The sequence below is a fragment of the Petromyzon marinus genome, chromosome 1, assembly GCF_048934315.1.
Source record: "Petromyzon marinus isolate PM22_M1 ecotype Great Lakes invasive population chromosome 1, UKy_Petmar_22M1.pri1.0, whole genome shotgun sequence".
Taxonomy (NCBI): Eukaryota; Metazoa; Chordata; class Hyperoartia; order Petromyzontiformes; family Petromyzontidae; genus Petromyzon; species Petromyzon marinus.
This window is the reverse complement of record NC_133667.1, coordinates 30,637,681-30,656,238: the sequence shown is the minus strand read 5'-3', so window position 1 is coordinate 30,656,238 and position 18,558 is coordinate 30,637,681. Positions and strand designations below refer to the sequence as shown.

Genomic DNA, 18,558 nt, shown 5'->3' with positions numbered 1-18,558 from the left:
TTTGGACGATGACATTTATAGAGTGTGGTGAAGCCTGTGCACCGTGCGAGGAGATTGCACTCAAATCTCCACACGGATCGATTGATGATTCCATTTGCTGCACCGATATCTCGAATCCCTGGGCAGATGTTGCGGAGTCACCGCAGACGCAGGATGAGTGCATTTGGAATGTCACTCGCTTGGAGTGACCTTCCCGGGCCGGACTCGTGTTAAAATAATCCACACCAATGTAGATCTTGTCTTCGTCTGACGTAGGTTGATGATTGTGAATTTCCAGATGATTCACAGTTAAACGCTCGTCTAAAATAGACATTTCTTTTCGGGCAATAACAAACGCACGTTTCATGATACGTATCTCCCATTAACATTGCTAATAAGTGACAACAACACAGATGCCTTTCCACACCTCCGTCTGGAACCGTTCAGTCCCGGAGGGATCAGGAATCGGGAGCGGTCCTGTGCCCGCAGCGTTGCAAGCCTGAAGTCTGGCTGCCTACCCACCGAATAATTTACAAAACGGTCCAATCCCCCATGCCATGGAGACGGTTTCCTGGCCTCCAGGAGTGGGAAAAGCATTTATCGAACGCGCATATGATCATATTTATGGGATTTTGGTTTTTAAATCTAGCAATATATGAACGTAATGGCTTCCATCTCGCATGCCATCCCCTTGTACACCACCACCGCCGCTGACCCACCATCACCAACTCCGCGCCGAGTGCAGGTCGGAGGCCTTCAGCCCGCTGTTTGGGGCGCGCGAAGGCGCCAGCAAGGTGATGATCGTGGTGACGGACGGCGAGTCTCACGACAGCGAGGACCTGACCGAGGCCATCGCCGCGTGCGAGCGCGACAACATCACGCGCTACGCCATCGCCGTGAGTGGCGCGCACGGTACCGGGTGTCGCCGAAAACGCCGTCGGCCCTCGGTGGCCCTCGGCGGCTATAAATGTCCACACGATGGGCCACTCCGTTGAGCTGTCGTTGTGTGGCCAGGTCGCTTCTGGAAAAAAAAAAGCTATACAGCTCAAGTGTGTGGGCCCCTTACCTGGTTAAAAGAAAAATAACAAAAGAGTAAAAAAAATGTTGTTCAATAAGTTCACGACGAGATCATGTGGTATTATTGGGTGAACATTTGATCAATTACTCGCACATTCCTTGATTGAAAAGCCACAGGAACATCGCCCCCTATTGTCAGGCTAATGCCCACCTTCTGGCCGGTGCTACGTTCACCTTGTTCCTCGCGGAGACAGCTGCCACCGGGGGAGATCCCCTGCCGAAGGTCACCTCGAGATGCGCTACATGGGGGGTGCATTATGAAATGTTACAGTAAGTGATCGTGACGATGATGGTTTATTGAAAGATGTTTGTTCTATAAGTCTGCCATTTTTCTTATAACTCAAAAAACCAATTATCTTACAGAGTTAAGTAAAACATAAAAAACATTTTCGGCAAAATGTTTTATTATTCCCCTTTCCAAAACGTAAGGTTGTCGGTCGAAAGAGCGACACCTGACTTGGCGAGTGGGCACGAACGATTAATGCGGAGGATATTTGCCATTCAGCAAATATCAGAGAGTGCGACGAAGGGTGCGTTTTTGGATGGGGTTAAACGTGGGTGGGCGTCGCAAGCCATTCATCGTGCGGCGCACGAGCGACAACTGCAGACACAGCAGAAGCTAGCACTGCACTGAGCACTGCTGAACAGAGAACGGGCAAATGTTCATCCTTGAAGAGCAGACGAGCGGAGACGTGATCGTTGGAGATAACTAAAGCATCGACCACTACATATAACTACATTTGTGCTAGCCTACTAATCAGTTACTTACTATTGTTGTTTCAAACATCTTACACAATTTCACGACCATGTTACGTCAGTTACGGGAAATACAAGTCGAGTAGATAGATCAACATTTGGTGAAGAAGGAAAATGTGATTGTGCAGCTATAGTTGCGGGGAACATAAAAGCCAGTAATGCTTGAACAAGATAAGCATCTATCTGCTTTATGCTTGCACAACTGATGTAATGTTCGTGACATTTACCATTTATAAGTGTTATTTTTCGCAAAAAGCAAACAATAATTACCATTTTGTATGCTTATTTAACTTCGTAGTAAGGAAATGGTATACAAAAATTATTCTGAAAATAATTCCCATAACGGAAACAATAAAACATATACAGATTCTGCTGTGGATTTTTTTGTTTAAGAAACTACAGAAATCCATGACGACAGATTTCAGGAAACTTTTTGTGGCTCCATAATTCTGAAATACACTTATCTTAACGTGACTTACGGTTTTGCTGTTTACAAGGAGAACCAGGGATTACAAGGCCTGACCCTCAATATGAAAATACATTGGGTTGTAATTGGTGAATTGAAAAATATTTGATTAGTTTTTTTGCAAAAAACAAACAAGCAAACCCCTCCCTGAAATGACACTGAACATTAATAATTAATTGTATTTCACAAATCAATTTAATACCATAGATTTTATTGAACAATCTTAATAAAAAAATATTTACATTAAATATATTATTTCAGTGGTTCAGGCCAGATAATTCACTTGTTCGTGCCACGTGAACTCCCACAAAATCCAATCAGAATACTGATTACCTTATAATGCAAACACTAATCATATATATTTTCTCATTGCCCACATAAATAGGCACCGTAAAAGTTGTCACCAGGAGGTATAAATTTCTGCTCTGGCCCATGGACAATGGGCTATTATTCTCACCATAATAGCCACATTTTCATACAAATCTTTCATCAGACTTTTGTCAGATGTTGTGAAAACTTTATCCAGGTGGAGCTGTGTTTTCTAATAAATAGAAACCTTACAAAATGAACAATCGTCTCGATGGGGATAACACCCACATTTGTTAAACTTATATAAAAAATATAAATTAACCCACGTGAAGTATTCCAAACAACCACACACACACTCATCACCCATTGTCTCGTCAATGTCCCAATTTCACTGCTCAGCCGCCCACCCTGCTCTTGCCTTAACACGTGTGCGCTGTTCCTCCAGGTGCTCGGCTATTACAAGCGCAAGAACATCGACCCCTCCAACTTCATATCGGAGCTGAAGGCCATCTCGAGCGAGCCCGAGGAGAAGCACTTCATCAACGTGGCGGACGAGGCGGCCCTCAACGATATCGTGGGGACGTTAGGCGAGCGAATATTCAGCCTGGAGGGTGAGGAGTGCCGGTCAACTCTTTAAACGTTATGGTCTTGAAGCACCTCTAGTGGCTGCAGGAATCTCACATCAACTAATTGCAAGCAGTTGCAAATCTCGAACAGTATATATATTTATCTATGGAACCCTTTTGCCAGTAACAAGATATTCAATGATAGAAAAGGCTTTACCCTCTCTGGCATAATTACAGGTGTTAAGATATCCACACACCAAATACGCTGGCATCGAGTCTGCATTAATCACAGATACTTGTGGTATTGTGAGCGAGCGATCTTTAAATTTCTTACCGCTCACGCCACCTTCATTGTGGTGCGCCAGGGACGGTGACGCAGAACGAAACGTCCTTCGACATGGAGATGTCTCAAGTCGGGTTCTCAGCAGCTGTGGTGAAGGTGGGAACAAAGCAAATGAAACACCGAATTAAAGGGCAGTTGTAGCACATGGCCAATAGATGAAAAAAAATTGTTAAATATTACGAACGTAAGTACCGGAAATGTTGAATTACGGGGTCAGATTCGCGTGTGAGTATTTTGGTGAAAACTTTTTTGGTGAAAACTCTTTTTGGCGAAAACTTTTTTGGGCGAAAACTTTCCATCGCCGACAACAACACGGATCACGCCCCACTTTTGGCGATGGAGATGACGTCGTTGTCACGATGGGAATGCAGCCTCAATACGTTAACGTGCCAACCTCAAGACATTGCACGACTGTCCCAAAATTATTATAAAAAAGTGAAGAGAATAAGCCAAAAGTGTACAGCATCTGTGCAGTATGCGAGTGGAAAATGGCTCGGGGGCTCAAGGAATAGTTGTTGAAATCCCGAGCGAGCATTTCGAAGCACCGCTCCATATGCACAGCAGAGAGAGAGAGAGAAGACTGCAGATTGTGACTTACAGTCAGAGACCATGCTCATTTTAGCCTCGCAGCGGCTTTTGGCTGGCCATCGCGTGCTTTCAGATGCGCTTCTGTGGCCGTCTGGAATGCTCTTCCTTCTGATATTAGGAAGTCACTGGAGCTATGCACTTTTAACTCTAGATTGAAAATTCACTTCTTTCGAACTGCTTATTGTGTCTAGTTTGTCGTCCTTCCCTCGCACTTCCATTTAGCATGGTTGGCTACGTACGGTGCGAAAGAAGTTCAACATACGTAATAACATTTGAATCCTGAGACACTATGCCCGTCGATTCGATCTGCAGAGTGATGCGGCCCCGTGAAACTCATTAGCTCCCGGTCCCCTTTTCCCCGCTAACGTCTCCGCTCGTTTCCCCCGTCACTCAGGACGGGATCTTGCTGGGCGCTGTGGGAGCGTACGACTGGGGCGGCTCCGTCGTGCGCAAGAGGGGCACCCACTTCACGGTGCCCGCTCGCTCTGCCTTCGGCAAGGAGGCCCCCGTGGAGCTCCAGAACCACGCCGCCTACCTCGGTGAGAGGGGCCCCCACGCTCACCATGGGGGGGGGGGGGGGGGGGGGGCGGCCACCATCGCTACCAGCTGCCGCGTCGGCTTGTTAGGCAGCGTGACGACTCACCGATTTGGCGATTTTATCGATTCGCTTTGGTATGACATTTTTGTTTTTAAGTCACGTTTTACTGAACGTAGGCCCAAAGGTCCAATGTGACAAGCGTCCACCAACGGAGAGCACGATTGCATTGAGAAAGGTTCTAAGAACAGGAAAAGAGACAATGGGAGGGAATTTCTGAGTTGAGCAGTTTGAGAGAAGACGCAAAAGGAAAGATAAGTGATCTTAATGGAGGAGAGAGTTCCATTTGTCTAGTTTGGATGTCAGTATTTGCCAGTACTTGCCCCTTGGCCAGCACGAGTCGGCATTTACCGACACACACTGACAGAGATGGGCAGCATTTATATGAAATATGCAATTCAATTACATTTAATTACATTTATGATGAGCATCTTACTTCACAGGCAACTCATAGCAACAGTTAATTGCTATCTAAGGTACATTTCCCCCCCCCCCAGTTATTTGAATGCACTTTACCATCTCTAGCGGATACCGTGATGATAGTTCATTGTCCTGCAAGCGCGTAATGCAGTGACCATCTTTGTTCGATGGCTAACCATCAATAGCTCGTGATGGCAGTAACGGTGGTGCCGACGGAGATCATGGTGGAACACGAGACCTGAGATTAGGAAGCCACCGGAATTTTGCACTTTTGAATCCAGATTGAAAACTCATTTCCTTACAACTACTTTTTGTGTTCAGTTTCTTGTGCTTCCCCGCACCTCCAATGAGCACGGTAGGGCTACATACGGTGCGAAAAAGAAGTTCAATATACGTGCACACGCACATGATCGGGCGGCCTCCGTCGCCGACCCCTAACGAGGCATCCTTTCCATGCACCGGTGACCCCTTGCAGGCTACTCGGTGGGGTCAGCCCGGCCGAGCCGCTACGCGGAGCACTACATCGCCGGCGCGCCGCGCTTTAACCACACGGGCAAGGTGCTCATCTTCAGCCTCGATGAGCAGGCCCACGTGACAGTGCACCAGGCCATCCACGGGGACCAGGTGAGACCTGGCCTGGGGGGGGCGGGGTGGGGGGGTCCACTGCTACAGTAATGAGGGAGTGGAGGGGAGGGCTGCCAATCGGTATTATTGTTTACGTTTTTATATCCTGTACAGTGTACGTATTGTGAATCAGCCTTTGAGAAATACAAACCTGTGAACCCCTTATTACAGACCAATTCGGATCTTATTGGTCACCCTGTGCCCTTATAAATCTCAATGTTCATCCTACAAAGTCCCATCGCATGGGAGAAACACAAACAAATGGACAAGAACAAAATGTTTGCCCGTATTGAAACGTCTGTACACCGTATGGACCTGAAGAATACGGGTAAACCGTATGGATTGACGGGTATGGAAATAACCGGCATGTACACTTTGAACATCAACCAAGGCAAGTGCTGCCGGCGAGCGACCGCCTGTGTGGAAGAGAGAAATGAAGACGTCGTCGTGATCGAAGCCATTGATGCCACCGCAACCTCTGCCCTCCACCAGATCCCACAGCTGACGCACAGTAGACACACAGCGACCTCCAAGATGGGCCCGAACAGAGTATCCCACCATCCGGTCTTAGGTCTTCCCCTAGGGTGCTGCACTTATGGAGACGACGCCTGTTTCGCGAACCCACCACTTTCCCGTTCTGCAATGCACCCTTTTTTGTCGAATCATATCTACCTGTTAAGACCAGCATGTCTCAAGGAATGAGCCTTGTTGGTGTGTGTGTGTGTTAAAAGCAACTTTACTTGCCACCCGATGCACGCATTATCGCATTAGTCTTCTTGAAAGAAAATAAAAAAATAAATCGCGAACATGTGGCGAAGAGCCCCGTCCCTTGTTAAGTCTCTTCCTGCCGCCCTTTAAATTCAAACTGCTTACACGAGGGCGGCAGCTGGCGACCGTTGCTGGGGATCAGGACGGTAATAAAACCCCCGTGCCACGGCCCTCTGCTCTTGGGCTGTAAATGTAAAACGGATTTGTGCATGACCTGGGGTTCAGCTTTGGAATTTGAAATGATGAAGCGTAGTGCATACCGTCTGCCAATTATTTATTTAAACGGTTCTCTCTTCTGACACGTTTCATTCAGTTGACAATTCTTAATGGGTTGGGAGCGGTGGTTTTGCAGTGGCGAGCATGCCGCACTGTGAACTTAGCCACGCAAGTTCCATTAGTGGCCACGGCTAACATCAGTGGCAAGTGAAATCGGAACCTCTCCCTGGGGCCGCCCTTTCACTAAAACCACACAGACCAATGCAGTAAAGTATTGTAAGATAACCCCTTGACCCGCACGGCCTCCAGCGGTGGAACGACAAAGGGCTGTTTGTGTACGTGTGCACGTGACTGAGAAGTGGCACGCGAGCAATTGCTGTCTTGATCTCTGTGCGGCAGATCGGTTCGTACTTTGGCAGCGAGGTGCTGTCGGTGGACGTGGACTGCGACGGGGTGAGCGACCTGCTGCTCGTGGGCGCGCCCATGTACCTGGGGCCGGGCAACCGCGAGACAGGCCGCGTCTACGTGTACACCTTGACGCAGGTTGGCTCTCGCGTGCCTCCGCGTGCTCTCGCGTGCCCCCACGTGCCCCCGCATACCCCACGTGCCTCCGCGTGCTCCTTCGTGCCCCCACGTGCTTCATTCGTGCCCCCGCATGCCCCAGCGCACCTCCGATTAGCACGGTTGGCTACATGCGGCGCGAAAGAAGTTCGACATACGTACATACACTCGTACGCACGCAAGCTCGTTCACCCACACAAACGTAAGACACACACAAATACATGGGTAGCCGCGCTCATGCAGGTACACACACACATATACAAGCACGGACACGTGTATAGTGGTTGACTTGATGCGGACAACTTTATTGTTTTCTCCTACACCACTTTTATTACAACTCTTCACATTACGTCTGCAACTTCGTCATTCCGCTTAGCCGCAGCTCGCTCGCCGCGCTCCGCCCGTCTCGTTCGCTCCGCTTCCTCCCCTAACCCTCACTGTCTCTCTGCGTCTTCCCTGTCTCTCTTCGTCACTCGCTGTCTCTGTCTCTCTCCGTCGCTCGCTGTCTCACGCTGTATGTCTGTCTCTCTCCCGCTGTCTCTGTCTCTCTCTGTCTCTGTCTCACGCTGTATCTCTGTCTCACGCTGTATCTCTGTCTCTCTCTGTCTCTGTCTCACGCTGTATTTCTGTCTCTCTCCCACTGTCTCTGTATCTCGCTCTGTCTCTGCCTCACTCCGTCTCTGCTTGTCTCTGCTTGTCTCTGCTTTTCTCTACTACACTGCTAACCTGTTCTGTCTCCTATGTCTTCGCTCCGGTTCTCCCCGACCTGCTTCGTTCCAGTCCCAGCGATAACTCCCCTCGTTCTTCCCGTCTCCCAAATATATCTCCGTTCTCATTACCAACCAATTAATTAGGCCGCGTGCCACCGACGTCCCGCGTCCCCCGCACCTGTTACTCGCCCCCTCTATTACCAGACATTCCGGCGCCACTCCGCCCTTGACAACAACCCCGGCCAATCACAGCCGTACATCGCTTACCAACTTAATTGGCCCGTCATTACTTCACGGTTCCCCGCCGCCGCACCTGGCCGGCCCGACGTAACCCCACTGTCCATAACTTGCGCGTCTTTACCATCCACCCTGTATGCGCGTGTTAATCCACTACACGTGCACAAAGGTTAACAAAAACACACGCACAAACATTGCCCATGCAGCCTACATAGAGTGCTGTTAGCAAGAACTCATAGAGGCCAACACAGTGCATCTGAAGGTGATGTGACCAGCACCACTCACTCACTCAACAGCTGCCATCCACAACCAGGTAGTGGTGACATCATCACGGTACCCTTGCCAGCCATGGGGCACTCCCGAGGTCACTGCTGACAGGAGTGGGTCGTGGGACAGACCCAGTTGTCGTGGGTTCTCACGCCGGGCTGGCTGGAAATTGTATCTACTTTATCACCACTGTCATCATCACTCATCACACGCTGCACGATCATTCTCGATGACCAAAACGAATTTACACACAGGTGCAATCCCACACGCATGACTCGGTTTTAAATCCACTTTATGCCAAGCTGCATACCAACGGCATATTGCGGTTGGCATGTGCCCTGGTGTGCAGGGAATTAAATGGGGCCTTCCCCATCCGATTTCTCCCTCTCTTTGTTGCCCAATACCTGGGCCTCTTCGTTCGACGGGTCCCAGAACAGAGGCACCCCCTGCACGCTCTACTGCTGTGCCACTGCCGCGCACACAAGGTGCAAACGTCGATCGTTTAAAATATTGAGTTTCAACTTCACTTGCGGTCTCCTCCTCTCTCTACCCAGCGTGCGTTCCGCCCGGCCGGCTTCCTCCACGCGGAGGAGCGGCAGCAGGACGCCCGTTTCGGCACGGCCATCGCGCTGCTGCCCGACATCAACCAGGACGGTCTGGCGGACGTGGTGGTGGGGGCCCCGCTGGAGGACGGCCACCGTGGGGCCCTCTACATCTACCACGGCCGCGGGCGCATCTTGAGGCCGCAGCCCGCACAGGTCTGTGTGTGTGCATGTTGAACTTCTTTTGCACCGTACCTAGCCAACCGTGCTAATTGGAGGTGCGGGGAAGGACAACAAACTGAACACAAAAAGATGTTGCAAAGAATTGAGTTTTCAATCTGGATTAAAAAGTGCAAAATTACGGTGGCTTCCTAATCTCGGAAGGTCTCGTGTTCCACCATAACGAGCTATTGATGGCTAGCCATCGAATAACGATGGTCACTGCATTATGCGCTTTCAAATGCGCTTCTGCAGCCGTCTGGAATGCTCTTCCTTTCTGATATTAGGAAGTCACTGGAGCTGTGCACTGTTAAATCTACATTGAAAATGTATTTCTTTAGAATTGATTTTTGTGTTTAGTTTTTTGCCCTTCCCTTGCATCTCCGATTAGCACGGTTGTCTACGTATGGTGTGAAAGACGTTCAACATGCATACATCACAACCCACGACCGCTATCAACACCATTACAACTACAGCCATTGCCACCACCACCATCACTTCCATCATTACCGTCACACCCACTTCAACCACCATTAGCGACATCAACTAACCATCACCATCACAATCAATGACTACCAGCGGCACCTCCATGACTGCTGTCATCACTGGTGCCATCACTGGCAGTGGGGGGGGGGGGGGTGCCCTCACAATGATCCGATCGAAATCCCTAATTTCTATAGGTAACGCAAAGCAGTTATAAGTCACTCAGAATTGTGCGCAGTTGCGTATACAGAGTCCACGACTTCCCTGAAGGCATTCACCTTCAGCGAGCGCGATGCCGATCACACACGGTTCGAATTCGACCCTCGATCGATGTCTGCGCCATCGCCGCACACGCGTCGAATTAAAAGCAAGGGATAAGTCCTTACTTAATAACAACTCCTATCATTTTTCAATTCTGGAGGGGTTGCCCCCCCTACCTGAAAATCCTGGCTCTGCTATTGGCTGCCATCACCACCTTTACAACCAAAATGCCATCAACATCGCTATGACCACCACTATTTCCATGACCACCGCTATTTCCATAACTACCATCACAGCTCACAGCCACCAATGGTACAAACGACACCGTCATCACTTGCAGGAGAACGCTGTTCGTCACAGCTGTGAACTCGCATTCCAAGGGGCTCTCGCATGACATGTTTAGCCTCATAAAAAAAGGTCCGCTTACTTGGAAAAATGTTTTTTTAATTATGAAGTAAGATCATAAAAAAATGTGCGCGTTGTGCTGCAATGGATCAATTTATATTAAAGTCTGCTTGGATTTGCCGCTAGCGTCGCACGTGGGCAGACTTGTGAAAGTTGCTAAAGGCCTGCACAATTGAAAACGATACAAAGCACTTGACCTACAAGTGTGTACAGAGTAATACGATAGGCACACGGCAGGGTAACAGGGTAAGGGTTTAAGTGTGAATAATGTGCACATTTACAGACAGGAAGGTATGTGAATGCTATCCTATACGCGGATGTATGGATAGTACTGCCTATAAATAGCTTTACTAACATTTAAGCATGATGTTTTAGAGAATTGTGTTATTTGCATGATGGAAAACTAACACCGTGTGTTAACTACTGGGGGGTGGGGAGTGGTGGCGCAGTGATTCTTGCACTGCGCTATGAACCCGACCACCCGAGTTCAATTCCTGGCCATGGCAAACGTCAGTGGTGAGAGATAAAAAGTGCTGGGACGTCCATCAACTCATTGAAACCTACTATTCAGAATTTGAATATTCATTTACACTGGAGCAATCCGATGAGCTATAAAGCTCTTTTTCAAAGATGTCCAGTAGGGGCGGGTCAGAACGTTACAAACAACTAACATGGGTACCACCCGGCCACAAGTAGCTCCCCATTGTATTCCGTTTGTAAGGTTGCTTGCCCCTGAGATTCCCCAGCCATCACTAGCTTCTGACCACCCAGGTCACGCACGAAAATGAGACCTCTCCTGGTCTCATGAGTTCTCACCTGGTTAAACAATTAAATCTGGAACAACCACCTTGTGTGGCTTGCCCGAATAGCCAGCATGCGACACAGCTGGTATGTATGTTGAACTTTTTTCGCACCATACGTAGCCAACCGTGCTAATTGAAGGTGGTGATGAGGAACCGCGTTGTGTGCCCCCCCTGGCGTTGCCGGTACCGGCGGTCGCTGGTACCCCCAGAGGGTTGCGGCAGTGGACGTGAGCTCCAGCCTGGTCTACTTTGGCCGCTCGGTGGACGCTCGCCTCGACGTGGATGGGAACGGGATCGTGGACCTGAGCGTGGGCGCCCTGGGTAACGCCGTCTTGTTACGGTGAGGTGGTACGGGACTAAACCCAGCTCCTCCGCTCCTCTCTCACTTGCGTCGTCCACTCCCACCCAGCGGCGTAGCTGGCCAGCGTGCAGGCGGTGCAGCTGCACCAGGGCCCAAAAGGTGGATGGGTCTTGTGAATGTTGTGAAAGTTTGGATTTTGGCGAAGTCTTCTTAAATGTTTATTGTTTTCATTCAGCTCTTTTTAAATGCCTGTCGTTATGTTGGCAGAAAGTTGTCTTTGTCTGATTCTGCGTGTAAAAATAATGCAAAAGTTAAAATTATTTTTGCAAAAAGTCTGCTTCTTGAAAACAGCTTCACAATTTGTTTTTTTCCCCCCGGGACATTAAAAGTCTGGTGCTTTGTCCGTTGGTAAATGTTACACCGCTAATTACGACGCATTTACTCGTAGACCTCCCCTGTTCTGCTACTTTAGATAGTCTTATTACCGTGATATATCCTTTTTTATTTGTACCTCAGAAAGTAGCAACCTCGCCTCAGCATATTGTTATTTTATCAACTTGCTTCATTTTCCTCATACAATTTACAATGGGCCTGCTCCCCTTATCACCCAAACTCCACCCACCCGTATCCTGACCATCCTGCCACATTTCTCCGAATGTAGGCTTTTGTGTTTGTTTGCCTCTTTCGCTGGTTGTGCCCTTGGAGTATACTGTGCGTTTGTAAATTTAATAAATAAAAAAATGTCGCTCTTTGGAAGGTGGCAACCGTGCCCGGCGTTGCAGGTAAATAAACTTGAACATGATGGTAACACGCCGAACCCCTCTTTATAGAACAATACAAAAATGAACAAAGTTTCCTGCCTAGCGCCGATACAAATGTCGCTCTCCCGCAACCACGCTGCAGGTCGCGCAGCATCGTTCACATGAACGCCACGGTGACCTTCAGCCCTCCCAAGGTGAACCTGCTCAACAAGAGCTGCCTGCGCAACGGGAAGGACTCCATCTGCGTGACGGCCACCGTCTGCTTCCACGCGACCGCCCGCTCGCCGCTCACCCCCGACTCCGACATCTGTGAGTCTCGCCGGTTTTACGATCGGACCCGTGCACGACCTGCACGCCGACATCGGCTGTCCTGCAGACAGTCTGGCCCCCCACCATAGGAATGTGGAATTTCCACCGCCAGCTCCGTGCCACCACTGGCAATGAGAGCACTGTTCAGTATTCGCTTGAGCAGAGACACTTTGACACGGCAGTGAGGTTTGTCCGCTTTCCGTTGGCATCAGTGTCACACCCCCATGGGTGTAAAATGTGTTGCTTCGCTGATGATGGAGATTTTATTTGTATTTCAATATTCGTGTTTAGGACAGAACTTAAGCAATTCACAAGTTTAGGATGACCTTAACTGATGAGTAAGGTAACAATTCGTTTTTGTTTTTTTCCAATTACGGTACAAGTACTCACAATGATCAATATATACTGTATCATTCTAAATTGAGAGTTGTAACTCACCACGCTTGCGCCTTGTTCCAGGCTATAAAGTCCCCTTGGACAACTCATTGCGAACGATTCGGCATAAGCCTCATTGTTTTTGTACACTCCACATGTAATTTCCCCGAGTTGACTCGTTTTGTCCTAATTTTACAACGCATTTCTTTCATTTACCGAGGCTGTAATTTTAAATGTAATTTGTATGCTAATATAAAAGCATCCAACGGTCGGTGTTACCACTTTAAAGCTTGAGTTGAGTGGTGCTGATCTCTTCTGGCAGTCCCGAGGCCCTCTTGTGTGAAAGCAACGGGCTTGTCTTGTTGTAAAGCCACGTGTCCTTGCCTAAGAAAGAAATTGACAATTCACTTTCTTTTAGCCAGTCTCCTCTCAGTTTCTCCATAGCACAACCATTCCACACAACACAGCAGGTTGTGCTCATTGTTTCCCCAGAGGGATGATGAGCTGCGTTTACCTCAGCGGGGATTTGAACTCGCAAATCCTTTACTTCAGTAGCGCGCCGATCAATCAGCTGCGCTACAGGACGCGCTCACCTTATGTGTGCCCGGTCTGCAGCCTATTTTCAAATTAGTTTTTCAAGTGAGGCTCCACAATGTTCGAGTGGGGTAATGCCTGTAACATCTAGGCAGCATCAAGGACTTAGGAGGTTGTTCTAGCAGCTACAGATGGTGGGTGGATGCTGAGAAGTTGAAGTCTGCCACGGCTCATGCGCTGCACATTTATCAAAGTAAAACACTGCCCTTGAGGGCTTTCGTTCCTGAGTGAATAAATGTTATGTTTTTTTTAAGTCACTACTGGAACTCAGCACTTTAACAAATTCACAATTCATGTTGCAGTGTTTACATGCAGTGCAAGCCCAAGGTGGCTGTGAGGTGCTTGACTTTTCAATCATTACACCTGAAGGCCATTTCGCTAAAATGCCATTTGTATATGTTTACATAAGCATCTGAATGCAATTACAAACTCAGGATGCTTACTAAAAAAGGTAAATAACGGCAGTACATTGGAGCAAAAGGTGGGGGCGGGAGCGAGGGGTGGGGGGGATGTCAGGGCATGGAATCACGGGAGAGAAGTGAGAGGGGATCACCAATGGCACAGCCTATGATGAAGCAACCTCGGCCCGGCATCGACAAGACCGGGCGCCAGCCAGGGCAGCCAGGGCGGCGACAACGAGTCCCGAGGTATCCGCTTTCCATGATTGCCACTCACAGCCTATGGCACAAAACGCAAGAGCAGCAGCAAGCCTGCCGGCCACCGCATCAAAATTGTGACCAAATTGCTGACGAAATCACGAAAATATAGGCAAACATTTTGGCCACAAATTAGTTGTTTTCCAATGTGACCTGGGTGGTTAGGATTACATTATTATCCCGCCCGTGAAAGGCAGCTCATGCCTCAAAATGGCATTGCCGTTTAGAAGCCCTGACGGGGTGGGAGGGGGGTTGTTGGCGGGGGAGGGGGGGGTCGGGCTCACTTCCTCCAGCGCTGTCCCTCTCTCGTCTCCTCTCAGCTCCCCGTTCTCCCCGCACGCAACCCAACCCGTGCTCCCACTGCAATGGAACGCCGTGTTTCCATATTCAACTGTGGCATTGCGTTGCGTGAGCCTCTGGTGAGAACTCACCATTGTTTATGGTTTCAAAAATTCTTGCCTCGACCTGCACATTAGCCCGCACCACGGGTATTGAAAGCGGGCCTTTCTCCCCGTGTCGGCTGTTTCCAGCCTGGCACTCTTGGTCCCACGGCGCCCGTCTGTGAAAATTCACCGCACGTCAAGAAAGCTGTTGTGAACGTAATTCAACGTCTTTGGAGCACAGCTCGCCGGGCCGAGAGTTCGTCTGATGCAAAACTGAAGTCCTTCGCCTCGGCAGACAACAAATCCCAGAGGTGCAACGTTGAGGTTGTTCTTTCAGCTTAGATCAGCTTCAAAGGATGACTTTACAGAGGATCCTATTCAAGTTTGTATCGATCCACTCTTTACAGACCGTGACGGAGCAACCGCTCAGTGTTGTGCGGGTTAGGGAGGCCAATTGCGAAGTATTGTAATGATGCATCAATTCATTGCTTAAATTCGATTACTGCACTACAATTAATTAAATCAATGATTGTTAGATTACATTTCTTTAAAATTTGTATACGTTATATGCAACTGGTTCCCCTGACCATTGCAGACACGAGAGGGGCATTACATTCGCCAAAAGGGCAAAACAAGATGTTATTTTTGAGTGGAATTGACATTCCGTTAAGCAACGCGAGGGTGAATCATTACGCGCCGAGTGGTTCCGTGGCATCGTCCTTTGACATGAAATGAGATTCTCTGCTGACTGAAGATGTCCAGGAAGGATGATGTCTCATCACCTCATGACGTGACCATGATGGCAAAGTAGGATATACAGGAGCGATAATATACAACGTTAATACTCATGGGCACCAATGCATCTTGAACACACTTGGGCAGATATTATTGAACGAAGACTTACAACAAGAATGAAATTTAAAGTATAACACTTCCTGTGATTGCAGGCACAAATGGTATTTTAATAACTCCACGTCATTTTCTTTTAGCTCTATCCATTCTGAGTCATGACTGGGCAGACGTTTCTGTTCCCAGTGAAGGTCTCGGATCCATGCTCATGTTGATGTCAGCCTCCGCAGAGGCATAGGACGATGTTTGAACATCAAAGTATATTTTACCGATGTGGAAGGAAGAGAAAATAAATAAATTGTGTGAAATATTTTGGCTATTACAGCTGCAAAAGAAATAATCTTAGAGTTAGAGACGGGCAGCATTACAGCCATTAAAAAAAAATGAATTCCTGAATGATTCGGCAATGCAGCCTTCCCTTCGCTGCTGAGGTCATTTTTACTCAAAAAACGCTGCTCAAGTCCCGTGAGGAAAAGAGGCACTCGATGCAAAGCAGAGGGGAAAAATTCAAAGCAGATTTGTCAGGAAAAGTGGACCAAGAGACACCCTTCTACACAAACAAATATGCGTGCAGAGCTTTCGCGATAGTGCATGGCGCATAGACACGGGGCGGATTGAAGCGGATTGAAAGGGATCCGTACCCCCGATTAGCATGATTGGCTACGTACAGTGCAAAAGAAGCTCCAACATACGTACGCACATTGCGGGCAAGATAAATTAAAACATCGTGGGAAATTGTTCACAGTGTCCGCTTTGGTCACTTGCGAGTGTACCAGCAATGTAGTGTCCACTTATGAGTACCCTGTGATGTGTTGGTTTAACTACGTGCTGGCTGGTTTAGACTCGCTATCTCTTTTATTTTTTTACGTATTTTTTTTTTGTAGAGAGAGGCAGTCAACCATAGCCAGAGGGAAAAAAAAGTGAAGGTCTTAAGCCTGGACTTGAACAGGGGCAGGGAGTCAGCAGCACAAGGGGCTCCAGACTGGCGGCAGCAACCTACCACACCAGACATTCAGAACGTGCGGAGGACATTCAGGTTGGCTTATTAGGGAGAATTGGGTCACTGCTATTACACAGGGACAATTTTGCGTGCTCGAATTCAATCTGCTTGTCAGGGGAAACAAACCACGGATCATCTCCTCAGATGCCCTGCGGCACCCACAATGCACTCCTCACGATTTGGCAATGCCACCACCAGAGGCGGTGGCCTGTGCATAATATTGGGAAAAGACCCGTATAGGTCGAACAGGAGACATTATATCGGCAGTATTCACACTCACCACCCATCTCTATTTAGAAGAGGACCGGTTTGCATCTGTTGCCTGCATGGATGTGGCAGGGGGAAAAAAAACCAAAGAGGATAAACAAGCAGTGGGGGTCACTAATCACATTGTCATGGAACGCATTGGGACGTCAAGTTTCACAGGTGTGAAAAACACACCAGCCAGATTGATATACCAGGTCTGGACATTGCGCAGTCTTCGCAAGTAGGCTTTTGAGAGCTGTTTTGTGTATTCTGGCCCCAAAAAGTCTTCATTCCTTGCGCCATCATGAAGACAAAATTGCATTCATAGCTGTTTACCGGCTGTGAATTTGGTAGCCAGCATTGCTTTTTATAGCTCGGGTTGTTGTGGTAAATGGGCAGCGGTGTCACATTTACAGGCTATTAGGAAAGAGTTCAGTTGCCCTAAAATAGCAAAGGTCTCAGTGGTATTTGTTCTTACCATGGCTGCCTTCGCCTTGAAATCCACGGGAAGTGTTTGACTTGAAAATAATCATTCTACATGTTGTGCAAAACACAATTTATTTAAATTAAAAGTTGAATTTACAAAAAAAACCAAGATAAATAGCTGACATTACAAATATACTTCGTGTATCTAATGCCAGATAGGAGCCTGTTGGGACCAGATGTCTCATTTTGAAAAAGAGACCCGTGTCAGCAAACAATGATGGAGTGCAAAATATATGACTATGCTCAGTTAAATATTACAAATATCGTACAGAACAAAAGGGTTGAGATTTATAACTGAGATGTATTCATAACCAGGAGAGAGCCCATAGAGACAATATTCACTTTTGCAAAATATGTGTTGTAATAATAGGAACGAACTGACCTAACCATGGACATATGGAATTTCCATCACGTGCATGCCAACCTATGAATTTTTTGAGCAGGTCGTGGGAGATAATGATTTTGATATAGATTTTTTTGTAGTTTTGCATGCAGACTATTTACACACATGTAGCAGCTGTATATATATGTCTTGTTGCAGATTGGCAATGAGGCAAATTGAAATAGCTGTGTACCGTATTTAGATACAGCACTGGGTGTTTTTTTTCCCAAAGTGCAGAGTGAAATATTAGCAGGTGGAACATAACTCCCCAAACCGTTACAGAATATTATGTAATGGTTACTTTCCCCTGCCAAAGAGATTTTCCATAACAATCGAGGACGGGTACTGGCACATGCGAATGCATATGCACCCTGTGCGTGTAACAAAAATAAATTTGCTCAATAAAAGGAAAAATTAAGTTCCATTACTGCGCAGCGCTTTCAGTGCTGCCAATAGAATGTCCACTTTGTCCCTAGCCAAGATGTGCTACTGCACACTTAAAAGTCTTGAAGACTTTTCGCGAAGTGTAGACCAATCATTATATTGAAAACTGCACTACCTCAACTGAGATCCCAGGTTCAAATCCAGTGGAGCGCCCGTGGTTAAACCAGGTTCTCAAGGTCAGTGAGCTGTATGTCTCAGCCCTGTCGACAATGACTGCAGAAATAAACCCACGGGCTGTACCTAAATTGGCTAAATATCCAGCTCTGAGAGTTACAAATATTGGTTTGATTGACGTGTGATGAATATTACTCTCGCTGGCAGAGTGGGTGGAAAAGTGCTGCCCCCCTCGTGTGTATACCAGAGGTCACTTGAAGGGATCCGTGGGCTGTTCTCTAACACAAAAGGGATGCAACTGCTCTGTGAGGGCTCCAAATGTAGAATTATTGGCATGAGCTAAAAGCATAATTTCATATAAATTGGAGAAAAAAAGTACAATGCCTTCATCATTCATTCATCATAATAACAACATAAATATACACATATTGAAAGTGAGAAGACATTGTGAAGTAATGTTTTC

The 18,558-nt window shown here is 47.7% G+C and overlaps 1 protein-coding gene across 1 annotated transcript in view; it reads left to right on the top strand.

Annotated features, from left to right (window-relative positions):
* Positions 1 to 18,558, top strand: part of ITGA11 (integrin subunit alpha 11) — a 102,454-nt gene that overhangs the window by 52,998 nt on the left and 30,898 nt on the right. Inside the window, exons 8-16 of the mRNA XM_032948720.2 lie at positions 725 to 875; positions 3,033 to 3,198; positions 3,519 to 3,592; positions 4,479 to 4,623; positions 5,575 to 5,723; positions 7,107 to 7,250; positions 9,037 to 9,240; positions 11,405 to 11,535; positions 12,400 to 12,566. Of these exons, the coding sequence (XP_032804611.2) occupies positions 725 to 875; positions 3,033 to 3,198; positions 3,519 to 3,592; positions 4,479 to 4,623; positions 5,575 to 5,723; positions 7,107 to 7,250; positions 9,037 to 9,240; positions 11,405 to 11,535; positions 12,400 to 12,566 (1,331 nt within the window). The remainder of the gene's footprint in view (positions 1 to 724; positions 876 to 3,032; positions 3,199 to 3,518; positions 3,593 to 4,478; positions 4,624 to 5,574; positions 5,724 to 7,106; positions 7,251 to 9,036; positions 9,241 to 11,404; positions 11,536 to 12,399; positions 12,567 to 18,558) is intronic.